Source organism: Camelus bactrianus, chromosome X (genome assembly GCF_048773025.1).
Source record: "Camelus bactrianus isolate YW-2024 breed Bactrian camel chromosome X, ASM4877302v1, whole genome shotgun sequence".
Taxonomy (NCBI): Eukaryota; Metazoa; Chordata; class Mammalia; order Artiodactyla; family Camelidae; genus Camelus; species Camelus bactrianus.
Window position 1 is genome coordinate 69,434,584 of NC_133575.1, and position 27,177 is coordinate 69,461,760.

Consider the following 27,177-nt stretch of genomic DNA (forward strand, 5'->3'; position numbering starts at 1 on the left):
AAGAGAAAAAATAAAAAAGCAATGTATGCTTTATCAGGAAGTGATCTGATTATTTAATTTATAGTTATTAATAAACATATCTTAAATTTGTTTCTCCAAATTGTATGCCTCTTTGGCAGTAAATGTTGTTTCATTTTCACTGATTCTTTACAGAAACACTTATTTTGAGAAATTAGAGTCAGCTGAGAAATAGGTATGACTTCCAATTATGTGTTTTCCACCATTTCGTTTTAGAAATCTTTATAGATGCCATAGAGGTCAAAGAAACATAGTGAAAAACGTGAGCTATTAGTTTGTGAACTTTCTGATATTAATTTTGTTTTTTTGCAGAAGAGGTACCCGTTCAAATTCCAATGATGAAGTCACCCTTGGACAAGATCCAACTGACTCCTGGGCAGGCATTGCCTCCTGGATTCCCTGGACCATTCATTTTTGCTGATAGTCTGTCCTCTGTGGAGACTCTGTTGACCAACATTCAGGTCAACAATATTTCTATAAACAAAATAAATGTAATACAAGACATTAGCACCTACATAAATTATTTCATATTTGAAAAATTAAAACAGATAAGATGAACTGCATGTCATTTGCTGTACTTTGACAGGGTCTACTGAAAGTGGCTTTGGATAATGCTCGCATCCAGGAGAAGCAGATTCAACAGGAAAAAAAGGAACTGAGAATGGAGCTGTATAGAGAGAGAGAAATTAGAGAAAACCTTGAAAGACAACTTGCAGTTGAGCTTCAAAGCAGAAGTAAGTTTAACAAGTTCAATATGATGAACAAGTTAACATCATGTTGGAGATATTTTCCATAATAGTAGAAATAGTCTCAGGGATGGCCTGGAACTGCCGAAAACAAATGACAAGCTAAGAATCAAATACTGTGTGCAATCCACAAGGTAAGATGTTTATACTATTTCTCTTTGTAATTATATATAATGAGTGAGATCTACACTTCAGATTTAGAAACATGAATATTCTTAGTTTCCTCAAAATTTCATAAAATACACCTGGAGATAGATAGATATATATATAATCTAACATATATATATTTGTATATGAAATGTTTACTCTTTGCCAAGAACAATGTTACATTCTGAGGTTAGAAGATAAATAAAAGTCAGTCTTTGTCCTTGAAAGATGTACATTTCAGAGGACTAGCACAAACAACCAACAAATTTCAAGACAAAGTGGTAAGAGCAATGATGCACATTATATATGTATATATAGAGAGAGGGTAGTTAGTTCAACTTGGTATTGGCAGGGTGGATGGTTGAGGAACGCTTTCTGATGCTGACACCTAAACCTGAGTCTTGAAGAATCAGTAAGCCAAGAAAGGGCATGAGAGTACCTGAGTGATCTGGCCATTCTAGACAGAGATATCAGTGAGCATAGGTATGGAGGCAAGAAGCCTCAAACATGGGCAACTGTATAGTTTGTTATCACTATGGCTTTGAGCTTTATGAAGCGAATGGTGGGAGATGATGCAAAAAGAAAGTAGAAGGTAAATTATAAAGGACATTTCTAACCAGGCAAAAGAGTAGCTGTAGGTTATGGAAGTATTAAAAGATAAGCAGGGAAATAATCTGGTCTGATTTCAATTCGGTAGACCACTCTTGGTGTTGAGATAGATTAAAGGGGACTTGGCGTAAGACTGGAAACAAGGAGACTGTGTAAAAGGAGACTGCTCTCACCCAGGTAGTGGTGATGAGGACTGAAGTAAGGTAGGGTAAGTAGGGATGGAGACAAAAGGGAGAGAATGGAGAAATGTTGTCCACAAATAAAATTAACTTGCCAACAATGGGTAGATATTTGATAAGCTACAGATGTAAAGAATGAGATGACTTCATATCAAAGCCAAGAAAATTAAAAACTTCAGCCAAGAATTCCCACCTCTTCCTTAAATTTACCATAAAATAGTAAACAGCAGCATGAATGGCTATTGCAAATTTCAGCTTATTTCCCTTCTCTGCTTACTCTTCTATGGAAGGATCACAAAGCAAGACTTAAGTAAAAGAGTTAAAGAGTGGGAAGGAGAGGCAAAGAAAGGGAGAGGAAATTGACAACCTGGATAATGCCTCCCTAAACAAGGAAGAATGACTCCAGTTGAGTGAAATCCACTAACTTTATACTATTCCAAAAATAGCATATTATATTCCAAAATTTGTGTCAACAAATTAAAATTTTACTGTGCATTTCCCTTAAGGCCTAGGAATCATTAGTCTAGGTCAAAATGAAAATTCAGTCATTGCATTGAAAAGGAATTAAACCTCTTCTTATCTTGCCAAATTCATTAAATACTACTAAGCAAAGGCTAAATTGTCTTTTTAAAGTTTGGAGAAATTTGTTTATTTATGATGTTTGGTATACAATATGTATTATGATTAGCAGTCATTAAAATACATTTCTTTAGTAGGGAAATTTTTTATACTAGAATACCAAATAATCATATGTTAACTATAATAACATTCTTAAATTGACTAATGAAAATCTACTACATATATTAAAATTGGATTCTAACTTCTAGGGATCTATTCATACTGATTTCTGTTTATTAACTTCTTATAGACTCTTCAAGTCTGTATTTATCATTGATATCACATCTATTGTCTTTTTAAAAGTCCTAGATATAGTATATGTAATATGGTATCTATTATCAAACTTACCATGAAGCATTTGTATTTAATAAATTTAGCAATTTTATGATATAATAATAATACCACCACTAATATTACTACCACCATTACTACTACTGTCATTACTGTCACTTCTTCTACTACCATCACTACTACTCCTCCACTTAGCTAATGCTTGACAACTGTCTGCTATGTGCTAAACACTGTTTTTAACTTTTTACTTCTTATGACTAACATAATTATAAGAAATGACTCTGTTATCCTCATTGATTCAAAGAAACTATCTACTTCATCTCTATGAATCTAAGCATCACCATCTATTACAATAGTTGAATTGAGTGATCACTTAAATTCCTTTCTAGTTCTCTAAATATTTTATACACAGTAATCCAACTTTTATGATAAAGGGTGAATTCTTTATCCGAAGTCATATGATTTAAAAGAAAGAGGGAAGAAATTGATATTATGGTTAAAAAGTAGTGTCTCCTCAACTCTAGAGAAAAATAGTAATACTATATATACATATATAAAAAACACTTGTAAAACTATATTTATAGTGAGAATCACTATGAATATCTTTTCTTTTCAGTTAAAGAAAGCAATGTTTCATACTTAAATATTCCACCTAACTACATTTTTGTTTCTAGTCAGAACATGTGACTTGAATTAAACATTCATATATGTACATTATACTGTTCTTTGCAATTAAACAATTAGAATCATAGAATGATAGAACTACAAGAGAACTTGGGGGTCATCTGTCTTTGTCCTTGACTAACTATATGGTCCCCAGGCTTTGAAACAATTACCTATATGATCTTTAGCCCTCAGCCTATAAAAACTGCTAGTTCTGTGATCTTGAGTAAATGTCTTGACCTCTCAAGGAGTCAGTTTCTCCATCTATAAAATGGAGATAACAATATCTTTCTTGTTGAGTTGCTGTAAGGCTTAAATGAGATATAGTCCCAGAAAAATGTTTGGTACATGGTAGGTCCTAAATAAATTATAGTTATTATTATTTACTTATATAATTGTGAATGTAATATGCTGTGGCATTGTTTACAATATATGGAATCATAAATTTCAAGGGAATCAACATATAGAATACTTTTAAATAAATAATTTTACAGGAATCAAATTTTTGTCTTATCAAGGACATTGTTATACATTAATTTAAATAAATCTATGCTTCTGACTTAAGTAATTTTCTAAATGCTTTAAATTGAATGATGATAATTAAATATAATTATGATAGTAAAATATTTTTATGTTCAATCTCATTTAATAGTCTTGTATCAAAAATAAAAGAAGCCATACATTTTCATTTTTATTCCAAGATTTCCATCTTGTTATTACCTTACACCTCTGAATTTTTGTCTTAAATAAACATAAATTTAGATGGGTAACTGAGTCTCTTCAAGTTGCTGAAGGTCATTTATGTGAAAAGTCATTGAACTGTGAGATAAATACAACTGAAACTCAAATTTAGCATCAGATTCAGTTTAGTGCAATCAAAATATTTTAATTATATATGAATACTTTTAACATTTAAAAATATCACATAATTTATAATTTTGCTTAATGTTCCTTAAATATTTTTCTATTGTCATAATATCAATATCTTAATTTTTAAAAACCAATTTAGGGAGAATATGACGGCTGGTCTGCTTAGACCCCTGTTATAAACCAATATATTACTGAAGCCCAGTAATCCTATTTGAGAAATTGTCACTGATTTCAAGGTTTCAGGGTTTAGAAACAATCGTACATTAGGGCAGTTGAAGTTTCTAGTTATGATATAAAGCCTTGAGAATTGAGTTACAGTTGTTTATACCTCATCATAGAAATGAGAGAAATGCTATTGTGCTTTTACAGGTTGATTAATAAAATCATTGCTGAAAGTTATTTTCTTTAAAATGTATAGATATAGATATATGGAGAGAGAGTCTGATGATACGTGCATATATTTAAAGAGATATTTGCCATTAAAACTGGTAACATCTCAGAGAATTAGACCCTTGACACTGTAAGTTTTAAAAGGCATATCATTTGTTGCGACTTAATAAATATTTTCAGATTTTTTTTCTATATTTTGAAATATGAATAGCAATAACCTGGTGAATCATAAGAATATTTTTCTTAAGAGATTTATAAAATATTTCATGCACTCATTAAGTTTATGAAGTCAAAGTAGGAAACAATTTTCCGCCACTACTACCACCACCGTGCAAATGCACGTAATATAGAGCATGCTCACTGGAGAGGTGAAAGCAAAAAGAAGTCAGTTGTATGACTGAACACTCTTTGGTTGGGTCTACTGACAATAGGAATCAAAAGAAGCTAATCATATGTTGACTCATACATCTGTACCTCTCTCTGAATCTGTATGTATGGTTTATAATTCATCAAAATGGCAACCTTATTTCCATGGCCACGCCTTTGCAAACTACTTCCCTTTACACATTTTAGCTACCATGCAAAAACGCCTGAAGAAGGAGAAAAAAGCAAAGAGGAAACTACAAGAAGCCTTGGAGTTTGAATCAAAGCGCAGAGAGCAAGTGGAGCAAGCACTTAAGCAAGCCACTACTACTGACAGTGGACTGAGGATGTTAAAAGGTAACGTCTGATTTGGACCTTCATACTCAAGGCACACAAAGCAGAGAGAGAGAGAGAGAGAGTGGGAAGAAGGAGGGAAGGAAGGAAGGAAGGAAGGAATGACGGAAGGAGAGGAGATACTTTGTCCAGAAATAATTAAAAAATCAATTTGAGGCCAAGTGTTTTAGGTCATTAATTAAATCTGTCAAAATAATCCCTATTCTGGGAGATACAAAAAGCCTGGGAATAACAGGAAATCCTGCTGACTTTTGCAGTAGAAGCAGTAATATTGATAACCTCCCTGCAAATAAAATGTAAATATTTTATGTCTATTCATGTTAAAATATGCTGATGTTTGGTGTACTCTATTTTAATGAGCTTTAGGATGCTTGTTCCTTAAACACAGATTGCATCAATGCTGAGAGCTTAAAGAGCACATGGTTGAAAAAAAATATTCTAACTAAATTCCTGGAGCTCCTGTGAGAAGAGGTGCTTCCATCATGAAATTTCTTAATTCCAAACTTTTTCTGATTCCATTTTAAATTATGAAACCCCACAACATAATTTCATCTCAGAGAGCATTTCAGGTTCTTTCCTTGCCCATTAACCACTGGTATATTTAACAGATATGATTGTATGACAAGAATGAGCCTGAGAATTTTATACACACATGTACACATACTCCATGTACACATATGACACACACATGAACTAAAAGGAGGTTGCTTCAGTGTCCTATACTAAGAATGAATAAAGGTCCTACACAAATATTCAACCGTATTCGTACTTTTCCAAAAGTTCAATTCCCTTTTTACTGTGATTGTCTTGGATCATTGTCCTCACAATCAATAGAAATACAGAGGTCGATTCTTAGCTCTTGACAGCCATGCGTCATTGAGACACAGCAGAGAGAAGGTAAAAAATAAGACATGAATATCGTATACAGTGGAACATCTTAGACAGTGGGAGTCAACCATGTGCACGCTTATTATTTGAGGCCCTGAACTTGTAATTCCAAGGAGGTTTAACTTTTTATTTTACATATTTGAAATCCACCTGTATGTGAATTCCACTCCAGAGCCCTGTTCTCTATTATAAAAGAAAAGCAGCTGTTTCTACAGCATGATGGGTAACTTGTATTCAAATCATTTCCTTCTCACATTACTCCTTGATGGCATTGGATGACACACTGATGTCTGTTATGACATTACCCAAGGGTGTCTGAGCAAATGTGTATATACAGAGGTGTCCATATTAAGCTGTGCTTCATGTGGGTGAATAACTTTTACATAATCACATTTCATATTTAAAATTAAAAATAAAACCCCAACTCCTTGTTTCTTTTTCTGAAGTTTTTTTTTTTAATTTTCTGAAACAATTCATGTATCCCTTGGCCCCCGGGGCCAGTACTACATAAAGACCACAGACATAATCTGTGTTTTGGTGTTCACGTATGCTTAGCTTCGAGATAATCTCATCATCTATCACATTTTAAAAATGGAAAATATAACATAAGGATGTGGCACTTCTACTTATGCAATTATATTCACCTTTTTCTTATTCTACAGTCAGGGTATGTTACCTGATGATCTGAGGGGGTTTTTATGGACAGATCGTTTTCCGGAATTTATCCCTGGAGAATAAAATAAATAAAGCAGTATTTACCATATACCTGAAAATATATGACCAACTGTAGAATTCAGCCACGGTTTATAATCCTCCCTCCTACCATTAAGAACATACAGACATACAAAAAACAAAACCTGAAGTGCCACCCAAGGTCTCCTGTTATCTCTAGGACCAAAGCACTGGCTTACTGAGAGTTTTCACTTAAAATGGAATCAGGAAAAACAGAATTGTACCTTAATCTTGAATGTCACTTCTTTCAGACACTGGGATTCCAGATATTGAAGTAGAAAGCAATGGGACTCCTCATGATAGTACTGCTATGCAAGGTATAGTAAACAGCGTGCTTTTCTCTATAACTGCTTAATATGTGACTGACCCCTGGGGGTGGGATGGGGATGAACTCCTATGTTGATACTTTTCATATAGGTAAAATAAGTAAGTTTAACTTTTCTTACTTCATGACAGAGGAAGAAGTCTGCAGTGTTTTGGGGAACTATGTATTTAAGGACTAATAATTTTACATATACAATGTGATCAAATGTCTCATATGTTTCTCTGTTAAAAGGATGTACATTTATGTTAGGCATATTCTAAAAATGCAAAACTGGGGATATAATTTACCTTTCAGAAGGGTACAATAGCATGTGTTTTAAATCTGACTACATTACTGTTTGTAAAAGCCACAGGTACAATAATCATAGCCTATCAATATTTGCAAAGTGTTCTAGGCAGGCTTTTTAAAAAATTAACATTTAAATTCTGATGCTAATTTTAGATGGTTCTAGAAACCAACTCAATGTGAAAGTAAGAGCAGGACTTATGATTCACAATTTGCAGGATTCTCATAACTGCTTAGAGCTTTAAAATATTTTAAAAAATGTTTAGTAGTAAGAAAATAGATAAAACAAATCAATATAAAATCCTACTAGAGTGCAAACACACCTAAAAATAAAAATTGAATTTGACTACTGGAGTTTTTCAGTGTGTTTCTAATGCCATTTTTCCAGCCTCTGTATGCAGATATTTGTTTTCACATTCATGTCTCACTCTAATAAAAAAGTAAAAGCATCTCCATGAGATAACAGTTTCCTTACTTTTAAAAACAGCCATATATAGGTTACTTGCCGGAAGTGTAACTAACTAATCAGTGCCTTTCTACTGTGTAATGACTGGATCTACTTGAAGGCAACAGAATTGGATGTGAGCAAAAGATCCACGTGGGTTCATCAGTGGCTCATGCTTTAATGTGGCAGCTTCAGAAAATTTAGAAACCCTCATTCATGTAGTTTTGCACATCATCCCTACAAAACCAGGAGTGTCAGAGATCATGGGTCTTCTGGTAATGCTTGATTCTGCTGCAGCTGGGTAGACCTAACTAATGCATTAACTTCACTAGGTGTGAAAGCATGCATATTTAGCTAATTCAGAGAAGATTTTGCTGTTTCTTATCCCTCTTTTGCTTGCCTGCTTTCTTCCCTCAACTTAAAGACTCTGTCTGTGTGAGCAAAGACATTTTGGATGGAACTCAGCGTTTATCCAATCAGTTCGCCACGGTAAAATTGATAAATACAGCCTCACTAGTTGTGGCCAACACTAGTTGAGGTTGCCACCACATATCAGCGCCAAGGTGGGGTTGAACAAGCCTGAAGCATTTGATCCCTTTTGAATCTGTGACACACAAATACAGATCCAGGCTTTTAGGATCATTGAGCTTGATTGGGCCCTCCTTTGAATGGGATGTTAAGGTCAGCTTTTGAACTGCAGGAAGTAAAGCAAACATGCCATTAGTGGGTTTGTATCTTTATTATCCTTTAATCCTATACTCTCAATTCATTACTGTTTGTTTAATTGACATAATGCCTTTAGTTCATAGTCGTAACATCATTCCCAACTTTGAGATAGATAACAAACTTTTAATCTGTCCTAAAGTTAGTTCATTTCCATGCAACAAACAACAGATAACTTATTTGTGGGAGGTCAATTACATGATATAAGTAAAAGGTAGATTCATTCTCTATTTGGTCCCCATTTTTTTTATTTTAATGAAGTCTGGAAAGAATGACTTTTGCATATTAATTTGTGATTATGTGAGGCCACATTTAATATTTGTTTTCACTGAGCATACATTTAATAAGCTCTCCTGTCTTCAGCTAGCTAAACATGAGAGAGTTAGATGCACCTTTAAAAGGATTAAGATGGAACATAGTTAAAGCAAGATTAACTTTTATATATTTTTTTCAAATTTTATATCAAATTGTCTAGCATTTGTGGTTAATATCTTCAATAATGGTAAAACATGGTGAGTTAAAAATTCGTATTGATTGTCTTTTAGGTTATATTAAATAGTGTTCTTGATAAATGTGGTAAAAATAAAAAAGTACACATTCTCACCTCCATTTATCATGGCATTTAAGCAAGGTAAATAATACAATTCCTATCATTATAATTCACAGAAAACTAGAGTGAATGAGTTGTGTCAGTATAATAGTACAATCACAATTTAATATCTAAAAGAAATTATTTCATGAGCAAAAACTGATTTATTCTATTAGCCAAGGGAATAGGTATCTGAAAATATTATCAGAACTAATCTTAAATACAGTTCACCAAATCAATCAATTCAAATAATTACCAAAAAACCCCAATAATATTACTTTTTATTTAAGATACTCAGAATTGAAAGATTACATTTATATGTATCCATGAACTTGAGAAAATGTACAATGCTTGGAAAACATAAAATTCAAGCTTAACCATTATTTTCCCATTCTGCCTAATAATTTTGCTTTCGTGTATTATTTTCTTTTCTTTTGTGACTTATTTTGATACTGTTTTCATCTCTTCCACTTCCTTCAATTATCCATTTGTTAACTTGGAAGATTATTTCCTAGCATTGTTTATGAGGGTCAGTTCATGCATGCCAAGCCAATGCCATTTCCAAAACTCATCTTCATCACAACAAACAATTCCACCATCAGTGAAGTCTTTACCTATTGTCAATAGCTCTGCTGGATAGAAATCTATCGTTCACTTAGTGCTCTTTCTTTGAAATTCAATTAGTTCCACTGTGACATTTCCTTAAGAGAATTTAAGGAGGACTTAGAAGAATGTTGCTTGGCCATCATTAGAAGTAATAAAGTCATATATAGTTTTATGATAATTTGCACATGGCTCTTAGTATAGACAAACTGCCCATGTACTAGGATTCTTTTATATATATATATATACACACATACACACACTAAATCTCTTCAGCTTAGTTATTTCATGTCTTATTCTTTGAATGAGGTAGTTTGACAGACAGGGTGTCATGCATAGACCACATTCTGATAAAAAGATTTCTGTATCCCTTTCATTTTAGCAGTCTATGATAGCAGCTCCTTCTGAATATTATTAGGTGATCAAAAAATGAATAAACACTCACTGTGATAGCTGTGTCCACTATTGCTGGTGGTGAAGGATATACACTAATATCCTCCCACCCAGATTCCCATAACTCAGTTGGGGGCCTGGAAGACAGCAACCATCTTATCAACCAATCTCCATTTCACATAAAATAAACATACTGGGTGTCATTAAGTGTACCTTCAGATCAATGATTTTTTCAAATGACATTCAAGTACCATTTGCGTAGTGCATTTTTGCTGATAAAAGCAAATTAAATTAGCACAACTACAAGTGCGCTGATAAAAACTAAAACCGAACAGCAGTACCATTAGCTAACAAAGTAATATTTTCTCTTTACTGCGTTCTGCCATTTAGTTATTATCCTATTGGAAATCTAATTATAATCCTTTTACTCCCTAGTCAAACTTCACAGTTTTTGCAAGCTTAGCACTGACAAGTGATTTCATTACATTTGATTGCCCGCGCCCAGATTGACTTAACTTCACTTGGAGACCTAAAAGCCCTCTCAGTTTCTCAGATTCCCTGTTTGCACATTACAGCAACAGCTCCTTTAATTAATTAGCATGAACAGCAGTAACATGAACTGCTGAACAGAAAATAACATCATTTTATGATCGCAGGGAGACTTCTCCTTTTGCATGTTTATACCTTAGTTAACTTTTGTATGACTATATTTCATTGTTAGGGGCTACTGGTACAGGGAATGTTTCTTAAATTTTTTAAAATTGACAGCATCATCTTAATAATTACAATAGATAAAGAAAATCCAGAATATGAAGCTCCTAAATTTTGGAAAACAGATAACAGCCTTCATGAACTGACTTTCTAGTAATAAAATAAAATAATAATAAAAAGTTCAGATGAGATAACATCATGAAATACAAGGACACAGTGACACATTGCACCCATTTCTGCCACAGCATTTGTTTGGGGAAAAAAATAAAACAGAAAATCCAGGAACTCCTTTTGCAAGACTAATGTCAGTTTCTGTGAATAATTTTCACATTTGCTTTTTTGCCTACGTGCTTGACAATGACACAAGATGGCTTAACACTGGAATATATTTTTCATTGGATACTTTTCCATAGATATGGTGGAATCTTAAATATTTCCCCTTCTGTTTGATACTAACAAACCAGAAGTAGATATTAAATCCAAACTACATGTCAAAAGTAAATCAAAATTTGATGTAAAAGATAAACCTACTAGACTTTTTTTTTTTCTTCTGAACCATTTTTGTTCAGGAAAAAATGTGGGAGCTTATTTAAAGAGTGTTGGGATGGAGGGTATAACCCAGTGGTAGAATGTGTGCTTAGCATGCACAAGGTCCTAGGTTCGACCCCCACTACCTCCATTAGAAAAATAAATAAATAAATAAACCTAATTACCTCCCCAAAGAAAAACAAAAAAATAAAACAAAACAAGCAAAAAGTATAAACTGACCCTTCTAATATATAAAATCCATGATCTCATATATGCAGCACTTGGTGACAATGCCAGTGAAGAATTAAAAGCAAAGTGACTAGCAGACACAGTTTTGAAATCTCTATGTTAAAAAACACATATTTTAAAATAAAATTTAATATACATATATTTATAATATAGAAATTCTAATATATATTTATACTATGAAATATATATGGATCTGTATGTTCTTATCCATTTTTTCAAAATCAGTTTGAACAGTGTCTGTCCTTTGATCTTTGACACATCGTTATCGTCTCTCTTTGCTGCTCACTTGGTAACCTAGAACAACATTCCTCTAAAGAACTTAAGATGCCAGGCCAATATTTATCAAAAACAATTACCCATGGGCTAAAATTGTCATTGCAGATTTTGGTAAAATAGCAATGAAAGTTATGATAGGAGCAAGTAAGGGAACTGAAGAAGAGAAATCACATAATTTCTTGCCATGTATGTGATATGACAAGAAAAACTAAAAGGAGAGCAGATAGAATTTCTCTATAGGCTTTTCTACTGACTCCCACCAGAGTGTGCTCTACATCTTTCTCTAAGGGTTCTATAGACTACTTCCTGCTCTACTGTCATAGCCATTCATTTCTCTCGCATTTGACAACTTGTACTGTGTTGGAAGATATACATGGGCATTCTAATAGTCCCATTTTAAAGTAGCAATGTTCTCTTGTAAAGTAGACGTACATAGCATGTCAGAGATTAGAGGGATTGTGGGAAGTGAGTCCTCTTTCCTTAAATAGTTCCTTTGAGAGTGGGAGACTTTTACTACCCAGAGAAACTTTACTGCAACTGCCATCTTAGAGTGAGAAAAGGCTGTAGCATACACCCCACAGAAAAGATCCTAGCATATTTCTCCAAAGCAGCAACATTTTTTTCCCCTGTAAGTTTCATTAGATGACCTCAGTCTTTTTACTTTCTTCCGTAGGAAGTATTTGTATCTCTTATTTTCTTCATCCTCCACAAGATCTTTATTTTAAGAGATTGTTCTTTCCCAGTCCGCATTGTACATGGCAAACTTAATGTTACTTGATAATTTAGGGCCTGGTTTTCATGGGGTAGCTTGCACCACGTACCACTGCATTGTTAACAAGATATTTGCAGTGACTAAAAGGCTGCCATGCCAATTATGATGTTAACATAAAATCTTATCTACAGCTCTAAGACTCACAATTCAGCTACATCTCACTCACATAATAGATGAAATTGTACTTATAGGGATAGCAAGATAGTGAGACTTTCAAGCCAAAATAGGTTGCTCTGCTACTCAGCATTTTGGACTCTACAGGACTAATTCATTAATCAGTAGGTCTTTCTGATTATAATCTAGGAGGGGTTAACTCAACTCTGATAACTGCTTAACTAGTTGCTTTATGCACCATCATTTTTACGTACACAATACAATTTTTTAAGCTTAAGAAACACCTTATCCCACAACCAACCTAGATATACCTGAGGAATATGCAAAAGGAAAGCCTTTCTTGGATTAAAAGTTTAAGTTTTATTTTTCATTTTCACATTTGTGTTTTAATTAAGAAAACAGCATTTTCATAGAAGGCTATAATCATATGCTGCTGTGTCATAACACTTTAAAAAATTAAATTATTACATTGTTGCCACATAAATGTGTGGTGGTTCTATACCAAGATACTTACTATTCTTGAAATGAGGAATTGATAGTCTAAAATAGGAATAGTGCAAAAAAGAAAGGCAATACCTAGTGTTTGTATAACCTGGTGAACTTTGAGCTACTTTTTCTTTTTTGTAGGGGGTGGTTTTAAGTTTTAAAAAAGTTACTTATTGGGTGAGTTAACTGAGACTCCAAAGGATAAATTCAGGCATGGCTGGATCCAGAAACTCAAATAATAAATCCATTCAAGATGTCTCCCTTCCCAATTCCTTCCAGTCTCGGGTCCCTTTGAAGACTTCGATTTTTTTTTAGACTTGGCTAAGTTAATAGATGAAACTGTACTTGTAGGGATAGCAAGATAGTGCTATCCCTATATGCAGTTCCATTGCACAAAATATTGCAAGTCCAGGCTTATTGCTTGCCCTCTCATTGGTAACATATTCCATCAGAAAGAGGATCTTGTCTTTGTGCCATTTTTAACACATACATCATCTAACAGGATTATTCCTATGTAATATTTAATAAAGGTATATTTAACCTCAGTTTTATAAGTAGGGAAACAACCCAAGAGAATTTAATTGACTTGTTGATAATGAGTTCTAAAACATAGGAATTTTAACTCCCTCACCAATTGTTTTCAATCTCAATACATATTGCTAATAGCACTATCAATCCAAATCTGTAAAAATATCTCCTAATTAATTAGCTAGCTAGGCTATTTAACTAGACTTTAATGTCATCCCATGCAAAACAATGCAGCAGGGCTGGGATGGGGGAAGACTTCTCCAGTTAATTAACCAAAAGAGACTAAAACTAACTATAATTTAATAATCGCTTCTGCCTAAAAACTTGCAGAGTTTGGGGTAATACTTAAAATTACACAAATACAATCTCTCTTTTCTATTTAAAACTATGCAGAAAGTTGAAGTAGTAAGAGAAAAAAATTTTCTATTTATGACTAAACACACATCACCCTATCAGAACTAAACCTTAACAGATCTTCAGTTATCTAATTTTAGGCTAGGATTCCTTTCTCTGGGCCATAAAGTTTTGTTGTCGTCGTCGTTGTTGTTGTTCTTGGGAACTTTTTTCTCATTTTTTGATGGCCACTTAGCATTCAATTTTGGAAATTAAAGTGCATTTAAAGGAAAACTTTGTTTAAAATTTTATACAGACCTCCTTGAAATTCCTTAGTCTATTAACCTACCAAATTTATAATTTACTTGTTTAATGTTTCAAAATTAACACTGATAATAATCCACATACTTAAGCTGGAATCTACTTTATCACAGTAATGCAAATGGTTATTTGGACAACATTTTCACCAATTCCTCTAGTAGCTTTGAAAAAAGCATCATTTTTTATAAACATTCTTTTCTGTATTTACCTATTCTTCCATAAATGTTTAAGTTAAAGAAAATAAACACTCTTATTTTCTTTAAAACAGTACAAATGAATGTTACGCTGATCTCAGCACTGATGAGTAACTATTTAAAATGAGTGGGGCAAAACTTGCAACTCAAATCTTACAATCTCCCAGTAACTGCATTTCCACCTGCAATGGGAAATATCGATGTGGTCATTTTTAACATTGCTCAAGTAAACATTTAATGTTTTTCTATTACTTCCATTTTCATTTTCCTCCATATTTTGATTTCATATTATGGTTATGTTGAAATGAGGAACTATAGTGTCTTTCTATCAGTTTAGCATACAAAAGGAAAACACAAATAAATTTGACCTTAACAAAACGTTTTGTAACCTACGTACTTTGGAGGTAGGAGATATGACCCTTGATTTTTTTTAGAATGGCATAGGAATATAAGCAGCTTACCACTTTTTACCATGGCATTCTCTACAACAAGAAGTAGTAAAAGAATATGACATTCCACATATGACATAAGTGCTTAGAATGGGTTAGTGTGCCTCCTAACATAGTCAGCATTCCATGAATACTAGTTTTTATTTATTCGCCTTTTCCTTCCTTTCTCTCCCCTGCTGAACAGTAGAATTCAAATATTTCTAGAGCGCTTAGTGTAGTTCAAAATTTGGACACATGCACTTTTGTTGCCATTTTATAACTGGACTATGGGAGATACAATAAAATAGTGGCAAGAGGACTGGTCTAGTAGTCAGAATTTCTCAGTTACTAACCTTGAGAAATCATTCAACATCTCTCTGCCTTAATTTTTAATAAAATAGTAATAATATTTGCTAATCTGCATCAATAAGTCAGATCCCTACTCTCTGACAAGTATAAGAAATATCATTATTACTATGCCCTATAAAATACATGCGAAATTAGCATTTGTGTTTGTAAATATAGATTTTAATAGGAGTAAAATATTTGGCATTATAATTGATGTATAAAACCATCTCTAAAACATATGTTCTTCAGTATATGGTTATGGTAAATATAGTTTTCTATTTTATCCCCATGTGAGAATAGTAATACCCTTGAAAAGGGTATCCATCTCCTTTTTTAAGGGTAGTTCTTATAAGAACTAGAGATTAAATAAAGGGGAATAGGGTATATTAAGGAATTAATTTCCCCAAACAGGGTAAAGTGCAAGTGAGAGAGGTTGATACTCCATTATGATACCATTTGCAAAGAGAAGATGACACGTACTGGTCTTTGTTTTGCTTGAAGTATGTCAGAATTTTTTTAGGGCTAATAAGGCCAAGTGGTTATTATTTTCAATAAACCTTCATTTTTTAGAAAAGGTGCCACATTATAAAAATAAGGACCAGATCCTTCTTAAAAATGAATCTAAAATAATGCTTTTCTCTAGACAAAAAGGAGTCAAATGCTCTATGATTTTATTATCTGCCCCTGTCTTGCAATGGTCTACTTTTCCTGCTCTCTGATTAGAAGCATTGTATTTATATTACTGTACTAATAACTGGACCTCAGACTAACCTCACTACTGTTACTTATCTGATTTGAAAATGGCACATTCTAAATATGTTCCCACAACTGAAGTAGAGTTCATCCAATTAATTGCATATTTAATTTAGATTGAACCTAAGACTGAAGTGGAGCATTAATTGGCACATTTTTTTTCTCTCTCATTCAGGTTAGGAAAACATGACCTTTTAGATATGATCTTACTTGGTGCCAAATAATATAATGCTCATTTGAAAATTAGAAACACATCACTAATTAAGCAACTTAAGGAAAACATAACATTTAATACTTAGCTGGAGAAATCATTTATAAAATATGGCCGTTTGTTCACGAATAAGTGAACTACCCCAAAAGAAAGGTCTGAGAGCTCACAGTATGCCTATGATGAAACCTATTAGTTCTCAAGGAAATCCCCTTGTTTATATAAGTCAATAAGTGGTGAGGAAATACTTGGAAGAAAACATGAGCTCTAGGTAGAAAAATAACTTTTTCTAAACATAATGTAAACCTTCAAAAACATTACAGACAGGTTTCTTGGTAGTTTTGTAAAAAAAATAAATAGTGAGAAGTTACTTTTAACTAACCATCCTGTTAGGAAAGGAAATCTCATCCTGAAAGGAAATTGCAATCATTAACAAAGATTTTTGATTCAGAGAAAACAGGGTGGATCTTTACTCATGTTTTAGACTGTGAAGGAGGGAAAAAAAAACCTTTCTAAATGCCTTGCTTATTAAGCTAGTCATGCATTTCACTGCAGGTTGTAAAGCAGTAAAACATGCACAAGGGGCTCATAAGCATATTTTAGAGTTAGGGAATATCATTTACACCATTCTTATATTGTCAATATCACCCCTAGAGAATAAGATTAAGCTTTAAATTACTGTAAATCTACAGTTTTGATCACCTTTGTATAATTTCGTTTTTAATAGAACAAGACTTACACCGATGAATATATGATTAAGGGATAAGCTTAATAAAATAATACATTTCTTGCACACAGATTTAGTCAAATCTTGAACATATAGAGCATAGCAAAATACTCTAAAGCCAGTTTGTGGTTTTTAGTGAAGTTCATTGAGTAGAATTTGGATTTTCTTTGTTGGAATGAAATTTTGACCAGGTTTTATTGTTTTTTCTGTGCAGCCTGAACACTGATGCCGGAACTTCAACTGATCATAGGCACGAATAGGGTGCTGTAGCAGTTACCTGCTTATCTAGTGTTATAATTCTTTAAAATTCCTACTCAAATTCTTAAAATACGGAGCCTTCAATTACTATTTGTTTATTACTGATAATTAGAACGTTGCACATACAGGAAAAATGTGCTAGAGAATGGGCTTCACAAGTTTTTAGGGGATAAACATAATGATGATTGAACATGATACTTTACACTTCTCTAACCCCTTTCTTCCATGGAGTTCATAGTGCTTCATAAACATTATCACATTAATCCACACAGCATCCTAGTGGGGTAAGTAGGTGGAAGAAATTTTAAGACATAGAAGATGCGATTTCTAAATGGTGTGACAGAAATTAAAACACAGGCACACCCACTTTAAGCTGTAATTGCTATGAAATAGCTTTCTCTTTGGCTGACCTGGAATTTAACAGGAATTAATGCGAGGAGGTAATTCATTTGTGCAAATGATCAATATTTGTTATCTTTGCTGTGGAAATCACCTTTTGAAAAGAAACACGTTTCCTGTAGTGTTCTCTGAGGAAATATAGAGAGCTCTAGTTTGTAGATTTTACCATACCTAGTTCTTTCTTTGATCTGTTGATAGTGGAGCAAGTCATTGAATACCTTTCTACTAGCACATTCCTTATCTGTAAAGAAGGCAATGATAAAAACACAGACTCAAGCTACTAAAAATACCCCTTTTATTCTTTTTTGCTCTCTTCCCAGCTCCAATCCTGGTTCCTCTTTATTAAGCTATTAACAAACCAACGGACTGAAAAATCTATACACATAAGAAAGGAGAAAGGCAGAGATGATGGGTCAGTCACATCATGGATATTTTCCACTGCTCGCCCTCCGGTCTAGACATGGCCTGATGCCTAAGATGTTCCAGTGATTAGAACCAAATGGGTCATTTGGCTTGAATTGCCCAGGAAATGGCCTCAGATATTTTTAACTGTTTACTTAATGGAGACCTGGCCATCATCATTATTTTCATGTCTCCTACGAATCTAATAGAGCAGTGTTCCAATGTGGTAAATGGTAGTCCAGTGACCAAAAAGATATATTAATTCTTCTTCTAAAGTACCCTCTTTACACAGAGCAAAAACTAATCCATTATGTTGTTTTTACATCTGCCCTAGAATTAAGTCCTGTTGTGACAGAAGCACCACTCATCCTGTGCAAAAGGCCAACGGAGTTTTTATCCATTCTCCAATAATCAGTTTCCTGTGCCAATGCATGAAATTTCTGCTGGAATGGCCACCTACCCTACACATTTAAAAAATATTACATTAATTCATATCAATGTGACATTCCAGTCATTCCACGCTCTGAAGAACTTTTTTTTTCTAAGGCTTCTGGTGCCCCCTACATATTGTAGAAGGTCGACTTGTGTAGAGTAGATACGTGGCTTTAACCTAATTCAGTGAAATAATGCCAAATTAGAAGTAGTCATGGAGATGGACAAGGCAAAGACACACTTTTAGAATTCTATATCAGATATCTGAATTGAATAACAAAGAGGTGTGACTTCAAAAGACATCCAGAAATCTCTCATTATTTGATAGTCAAACAGCATATATTGAATGATAAGGGAAACTGAACAACATTTTCAAATTAACTAAGTTACCTAAAAATAAACTAATATCTTTTTTTTTTCTACAAATAGCTATGATTGACTTTGGTTGAGCTGTAAGGAATCCTCATATGTTTTCTTCTGGCCTTTTCCCGCATATCTGCCTTCTTTATGACACCCGATTTTAGCTTATTCTTTTTCATAAGCTTCAGATACACACCACAGAAGGCAAATCTCATGCTTACCTGAGTTTGGAACAGCCAGATGTGGCCCTTTAAAGATAACTTAACTGATGAGCAGAGGTGCATCTCCCATCTCCCATATGGAGGAGGACACACCAGACTCCCCTGGCATGGGGTATGCCCATGTTAGGCAGTGCTGTGCTAAGGGAAGGACTGTGTGGGTCCTTCGCTTTTATTTTTAAAATGGTCACCTTTGTGTGTATCAAATTCCCCATTTTACTTATCTGATAAATCTTAAAGCAATAAAATCTGTCAGCTCTCCCCAAATGTCAGTGTGTGTCACTCCTCGTAAGTTCCCAAGCTCCCTAACATTCCTCTGGAGAGGCCTTGTTCATTGCTCTTCCTGATCTTTAATATTGTTTACATCCAGAATGCATATTAGATCATCTGTGTTTGGAGCTCAAGTACAGACCCTTTTAAAAACATGAAACATTCAATTACTAATTAGCTGTTTCCTGTTCCTAATGAAGTGAGCATGCTGGGTTTGGATTAAAATTCAGTGACTGCTCTCCTCTGTTTATGGTTCCAGATGTTTGTGTTTTATCTAGGAGTTTACTTTGACAGCTACTACTAAATGATAAATCACTCATATTATAGCTGAAATGCATTTTGAAATTGAAATGTGGCAACTTTGAGATTGCTCCAAGGATCTGTGTCAGTTAGCAGGTCAATATTGGCTCCTTCCTTAGGATCACTCAGTATTGGCACATGTAAAGCAGTAACAGAATCTGTGTCAACATTATACAGCATGCTACACAAGAGTCTATTTTGCTACTATCCTCTAAATCAGGAGAAAAAAAATTTACTACTATGAAATCTCAACTTACTGTATTCTAAGTAGAAAAAATGCTACAAATACTATCTTCTTACTGGCCTAGTTTTTCTGTGGATTTCTGAGCTGATGTGGAAACGGTTCCTGATAGGCCTTAAAAATTGGCACATTTAATGAAGGGTGTGGGCAAAGATGTTTGTCTTTTTTAATAAAGACAAAAATTAAATATAATGAAGGAGGGAGATTTTTCAGAAACTGCCTTTTTCTAAAGGACAAATAGTGATTGCTTTTTTGCCATTTGTTACTATGTTTATGGACCTTTCTCACAGGATATTATTTTGTTTTACCATTGCTTTCAAATTTGTAATGGTCACAATTTGTACTGCATGATTTAAGTTTTAACTATATTGTATAAATTTTCAACTCTGGTAAAATGACTGTCTGCCATTTGATGTTGAAGAGCTTTCCTTTGCATTTATGCTATATTTACAGCGGATGAGATAGACTGGAAAACTGAGCCACTACCTGGTGAATTTGATCAGAATAAATATTCTCAGGGGAGAGGGTATAGCTCAGTGGTAGAGCACGTGCTTAGCATGCACTAAGTCATGGGTTCAATCCCTAGTACCTCCAATAAATCTAATGCCTCCCCCACTAAAAACCAGAACAAATATTCTCAGACACCACAAAGAAGTCTGAGTAATTCTCTGGGATGACAGACTATTAGACAGATTCCAAAAATTTAAGCTTTGTTTTCTTCTTCCCTGAAAAAGTTCAGATGACTTCCATGGGCTTTTAGGCAAAATGCCTGGTTGCTTGCTAATAAAGTCTGACCCTCCAGATAGTCTGACTGACATAGAATTAAATTATTTTATTCTTCAATTACCTTACAACATCTTTATTTTTGGCTCTGAATATTATCTGGAAAACTCCACTGACTTGCCACGATATCTCTGACAAAGAAAAAGTAAATATTCTGAAGATTTTATATAGTAAAAGGGCATATTTTCCTGCTGACAATGCTAAGCTTTGACTAGACTGATTTAATGTTTTAGACTAGGCATATCAGTCCAACAATGATAATGTACTCTCCTTTATATGTGAAGATGATGCATTTGACTCACAAACATAGTCTTAAAGTGTTTCTTAGGATGGGGTGATGGATTTGTACCAATCATCTACACTTTCTTCCCTTGTTCTGCTTTTGTCCCCAAAAGCCAATTTTTATGAGGTAGCTGGATAGAGACTTGGGCTATGGAAAAGAGGAAGGTTAGACAAAAAGACGTGGAATTGTTTTTTTGAAAGTTGTTTCTGACTATAATTTTTACCAACACCATCAAATATTTTCTAACTCTAGGATGGTATGAACTCTTCTGATTACCAGCATTTAAATCGATATAGGTTTGACTAAACACTGTGGTTAAAATGATATTCAGAACTTGTCTCACTTCATGCAGTATACACAGTCTCAAAGTTAACCTGAGTAGAGAAAACAAAATATTTCATCAAAGCTGTCATCACCTTAGTTCATAACCAGACATCCCCTTTCCCCTGTTTCAGTATACCACAGGGATCTCAAACACACGATTCTGTACAAAAGGAAAAATAACACAGGTAACTATAGACATCATAGTTTATGAAATGAGTCTTCCCAGTCTTTGATGGAAAGAAGTGCTATGGAAAGAAGAACGGAAGCTGTAGCATGCAACTTGAAGGATCTTGGAAAACTGACACAGGAACATAGAGAAATGTTGAGAAATTTTAAATTTTACCAATATTAAATCAAGCCTGTTACAACAAATCATTTAAGATCCTGAAGATAGAAGTTTAGTATTTTTAAGCACGTGTTAGAATTATTCCTCAGAAAAACTAACTTGTTTTCTTTCTTTTAAAGGAGGTAACTATTACTGTTTAGCAATGGCACAACAGTTTTATTCGGCCTGAAAGGTCCTCGCTGGCTTTACATAAATGAAGATGCTTGTGATTCCAGTTTATCTCTGAAACTATTCAACATGGAGTTATTTCAATTGTGTTTATCAGCAAAGCTTTGTTTACTGAAGCAGCTATTCAATCTCTATTACATTAAAAAAAAAAGGAACGTGTGTACATTTTAAAAGCAATGATGTAAACTTTGTTTTTGCATTGATGATTGACTGGTTTAAGAATATGAGCTAAACCCTCATGGCTAAAGTAACTTGACCATATTTGATGCTTTTCTATGCTCACTTCAGCTTGGCTTTTTGTCTCTTAAGAAAAAAAATGCGGTAGTGTGTTAGAGATTAGAAACATATGTATGGTTTCTCTGTTCTACCATATATTAAGTTAAAGTACACTTTCTTTGTTAAAAATGTACTTGCTAAATTTCAGTAAAATAAAAGCATTTTGACTTTGTCAACTGTACTGAGTTTTTATGTTAAAATTGTCAACTGCCATTATTGAAGTAGAGTCATAGTGCAAATAAAAATATAGGAACTAGGAAGATGTTTGCAAAGTTTCCTCAGGTTTGGTTATTTCTAAACAAATAGGACCATACATCTTACTTCATTTCACCTATTTAAACAGGCCAATATTCTTGTCTCCAATTGCTCTTATTGAATCACACCAGATTGCCTTTTCCTGGATGTGTGTGCTTAAGTAAACCTGCTTCCAGGAGGAAGGATTGTTTTAGGAAGCAGGAAGAGTGTGGTGAATCAAGAACTGGAAAATATTTTCTGATTATCTATTATTTCTAAAAAGTTTCTTCCACTTTCACTGGAGAAAAAAAAAAAAAACAAAGAGCATACATCTATTCAGATCCAAAGAAATTCCAGGTCTCCCTGTAGATCCAAATATTCTTTGTATGCTAATGAAAAACCAAGGCAACCAAAAAGCCTAATGATAAACCAAAACTATAGTCCTGCCTTATAGTTTATCTAATCTGTCTTCACCTTCTCCTTGGATCATTTCCACTAAAATCCTGGGGCTCACCCACTTCTGGATCACTAAGGAACCCTCAGTTTTTTCCTGTATACTGCCACTTACACTCCTCACCCTTTCTTGTAAAAGGTGTGTTACAGATCCCACAGTGCTTCTAACTGAACAGCCAAAGTTTCTAGGTCTTCTAGTTGGGAATCAGGTTGCTTACTTCCACAAATATTTCCTCTCCCTGTCACTTCATCACCATCCTCATTTATAGAATTTTTAAGAATCCTGAAAAGACTACAAGCTCTTCCTCTGCTCTAGAGGAGAAAGAGCACAAAGGATTTTTGTTGGTTAAGCAGGACTGCTCTGGTAGTATGCCCTACCCTCTCCATAACACAATAAGCAGGTACCAAATACTTAATTCTGTAATATTCAGGGTTTCATTATTTAAAGCTTCATGTAATGACCAGAGGAAGTCTGTGCCATGAGCTGCCCATCTCTCAGGGATCCAGGTGCCCAATACTGTCTGTGGTTTAGCCTCATTTGGTCAGCAGTTATACACAATGGCTTAACATTGATGGGGGTGATTTGTTTCTGGGTTGGGTAGATGACCGTGACTTATTTGGAAGTGGAGCAACTTTACGAATCTCTTGGTTATTTGGAGCCCACTTAATAGACCCATCTGGAAAGATTGAGCCAGGAAAGAACCAAAGGTGAAACCCACTCTGCACCTCCATGTGTCCTAGGATAGGATTGCTTGCCATTTCAATACAAACCCTTGACCGCCCTTCTAAATGTTCATCCTCATCACTTCCTTCCTCCTCCAACAATATAAGAACTATAGCCTTAAGAAAAGAAGCTGGGTATAGGATAGAATTTCCTTCATTGCAGGGCAGTGATTTTCACTGTATGTTATTTCTTTCTGAGGTATAAACCTTCCTCTAGGTTTGGGAGAATCAGTGTTACATCATTCTCCTCACACTCTGGAGAGCATACAGTTTCCATTCACCTTGAGACTGGCTAGAGGACCTGGATCTGTTTCATACAAACTTTAAGGACTCTGACCTCAAGTTCACTGCTTGTAGAGTAATGATGGGAGAACACAACTGGTATCACCTCCACATACTCAAGTACTGTCATCTATAATTACAATCTTAGCATAAGAGTCTTCTCGTATCTTTCAAAGCACCTAATCTTTGGGGGGGTCCATTTGTTGTCACTCTTGCCAACTAACTGATGCACGTATAAATGAACCCCAAAGGATTGGGTCATGAAGGCCCCCTCCACCAGCAAACACCAACATTGTGCCTTCTTACTCAAGGAAGTATGTCTCTGTGGCTAGCATACCAAAAATGACTCACAATAGAATGACAGATTAGAGAATGAGGGGGAGGGTCTTTGAAAACCATCAATTGTTTGATATTGCAAAGATAGGCACATGATTATTATTTGAACAATTATATTGCCAAGGAGCCACTTTTTTATTAGAAAGATCAAAACTGATATTAAACCAAAATTTGGTCACTTCAAAATTAGAAAGGTCAAAACTGATATTGAACCCAAATTTGGCCACTTCAACTTGAACTTGATGAACTAAAACCATCCTCAATCACACACAGCTAGTGACTCATTTAAAATGATAGAAATCGGTCAGATATTACAGGTAATGGAAAATGAATCAGCATAGTTTCATTCCTCTTTGCACTCACATGTGTGCATGTGTGCACAAACACGTCTGCTTTTGTCAATGAATTATCAAAATCAGATTCAGACATTTAAAAAAATTCCACCTGATTCAACTATCTGTTAAAATATATGAGCAGCTCAATTATGAAATATAAAAAGAAAGTCATGTATAAAGGTAGCTGGTGATTGATCATTGGGAAGGCTGGTAGTCACGTCAAATACGAAATGCCTAACTGTTGATGATAATTCTGAATCTCACATCTTTAAAACCATAAAGTCCCCTCTCCCAGCCTCACACTGGCCATGTAATATTTCTTCTTTTTTTTTCACCCTGAGTATATTGCAATACTTCTCTAAAGTTTCTAGTTTTAAACTAAATGGTAGTAGAACTGAGACTACAGACCTGGGATCCTGTTTTAAGTCCTGATGCACTAAAAGTACAGGAGGCAGAAATTCCAGGAAGGCAAATGTGATGATTTAGCAATAGTAAGGCTGCCTGGGAGAGCAGGCATATTTATTAAATCTTTTTAATTTTTAGTAAACATCTTTGATCCAGTTCAAATCTTTTTTAAAAGATTCACTTCTTTGAATCAGAGAGCTATGGTGACCAGTATACACTACAATAAGCATTAGTTGAACTCAACTAATGAAATTTTCAGGCCATGCCATGATAATTCATTATATTATGATGGGGGAACTATTTCTTCACCTTTGGATGACTTTTTTAAAAACAAGTTAAACCCAAAATACTTTGGGTAAAATTTAACTATGTTAGAGCTTGACTCTTGGATTGCCATGCCATTTGCAATTAGCAGGATGTGAAGATCTTTGAAATTCCAAAGCAATAAGAACACACCCCAAAAATCTATCTTAATTAGTCAAAGGGGAGAATTAAAATTTAAATAAAATACTTAGGTGTAATTCAATGTCTAACATTGAAAATAATTAAAAAAACCAAAATTCCAATAGAGTTGAGGCAAAAGGGTTTACATGATATATAATTAGAAATCACTATAAATGCTAAATAACTAAATGTCAAGACCATGATACAAAGGCTAATGGAAAAAGAACATATTATAAGCAAGAATAATAGGCATGCCCTATGAAACTTCAATAGAACTCTAAAGAACAAGTAGGACTGACGGGGGAAGAGTGAAGATAAGAGATTAATATCTGCTAAGTCAGAGAGTAAGAAATTAGAGTGGTATGTACTGTTCACAGAACAGAGAGGAATGCATTAAAAGCAAGCACAGAATTCTTGTCCAGCCCTAGTGGGAGATAAGGTTTGATAATTACGATGAGACTAAATTATAGAGCACCTTGAATAGGTAGCAATGAGCATATAATAGGAACCTAGTTGTGAGATTAATCTGAGAGTAGTGTTGGATGGATTGAATGGAGATGATATAGAAAGAGAGACAGCTACATGACATAAAATAACACGTTCACATTTTCCTCTACATCTTTCTAATTTAAAAGCAGTATTTGTTGTAATTAAGTATGATATTATCAATTTTTACAGATGTTTAAAATCCTAGTTAACTATGAAAATGTGAGGTAGTCTAGATCAATCAATGTGAAGAAAATGTTCTTGGCACTTTTCCCTGTCAATGTGCATAGGCTTTGGAACCTAGTAAATACATTTGAAACCTGACTCTATCTCTGTGACATCAGACAAAATATTTAATAATTCTGAGTTTTCATTTGCTTGTCTGAAATGGAGATAATCATGGGATTGGCATGAGGCTTAAAATTATTTAAATAATTTAGACAATGCCTCACACCCAATAAATGGTAGCTTTTATCGCCATTATTAGTGGGTGAGAGTATACTGAGTTATTTTTTGTTGTATTCATCTCTTCACTAGATTAGAGATCATCTATACTCTGTAATTCCCCAAATATCTACCAGTGCTCTCAATAAAATGCTGAATGAATGAGCTAATGCATTTATTGAGCACTTAGCACAGCACCTGGCACACAGTACTCATTGTTTTAATGTTTGTTTTATTAAGTGTGAAGGAATGATTGACTGTTTTTACCACCTTGATATGCATTCCAGTTGAAGCTAAGATGGACTGCTACAAATACACAGTAAACTCCAATTGTGTCTCCTTCTGCTCAAAACAAGGTTTTTTTTTTTCTGGAACTCATAAAAAAATTGTTATTCGTTTACCTCCTAGATTTAGCTAAAATAAGAGTTCTCAGTTGCAGCCAAAATTAGAAAGCAAGTGATGTCGGTGGAGGGATTGAGAAGAAGAAATTTTCATTTGCACTCCAATTTTTAGAAGGAAAATATTGAGGAGCAGAGATTTTTCTATCAAATATTTCCAGTCATTCCTGTCTTAGAGGATGCTGGAGTTTTTTTTAAAAGATTTCTGACTTGGGCTAAGATTATTTTAATATCATAACATAAGATGCCCTATGGAAGGCTTTGTTTTTCTTCTTGTTGAGACTAACTCTTAGGGTTCCTCAGTAAAATAAATACAGAGTATAAACCATCCTTCTGAATTCCAAGTTGTCAGTGTTCCTGTTATGCTCAA

At 34.2% G+C, this 27,177-nt stretch overlaps 1 protein-coding gene across 6 annotated transcripts in view; it reads left to right on the top strand.

Moving 5' to 3' along the window:
* The window catches only part of DACH2 (dachshund family transcription factor 2), a 501,910-nt gene extending 479,471 nt beyond the window's left edge, over positions 1–22,439 (top strand). For 2 of the 6 annotated variants that reach the window (XM_074358816.1, XM_074358818.1), the window contains 5 exons: positions 331–509; positions 605–752; positions 5,105–5,251; positions 7,120–7,185; positions 21,943–22,439. In XM_074358816.1, the coding sequence (XP_074214917.1) occupies positions 331–509; positions 605–752; positions 5,105–5,251; positions 7,120–7,185; positions 21,943–21,992 (590 nt within the window). In that variant the 3' untranslated portion in view covers positions 21,993–22,439. Of the gene's footprint in view, positions 1–330; positions 510–604; positions 753–5,104; positions 5,252–7,119; positions 7,186–17,421 lie in introns of all 6 variants that reach the window. The other 4 variants (XM_074358817.1, XM_074358820.1, XM_074358819.1 and 1 more) reach the window with 3 other exon arrangements.
* Positions 22,440–27,177: the final 4,738 nt, after the last annotated feature.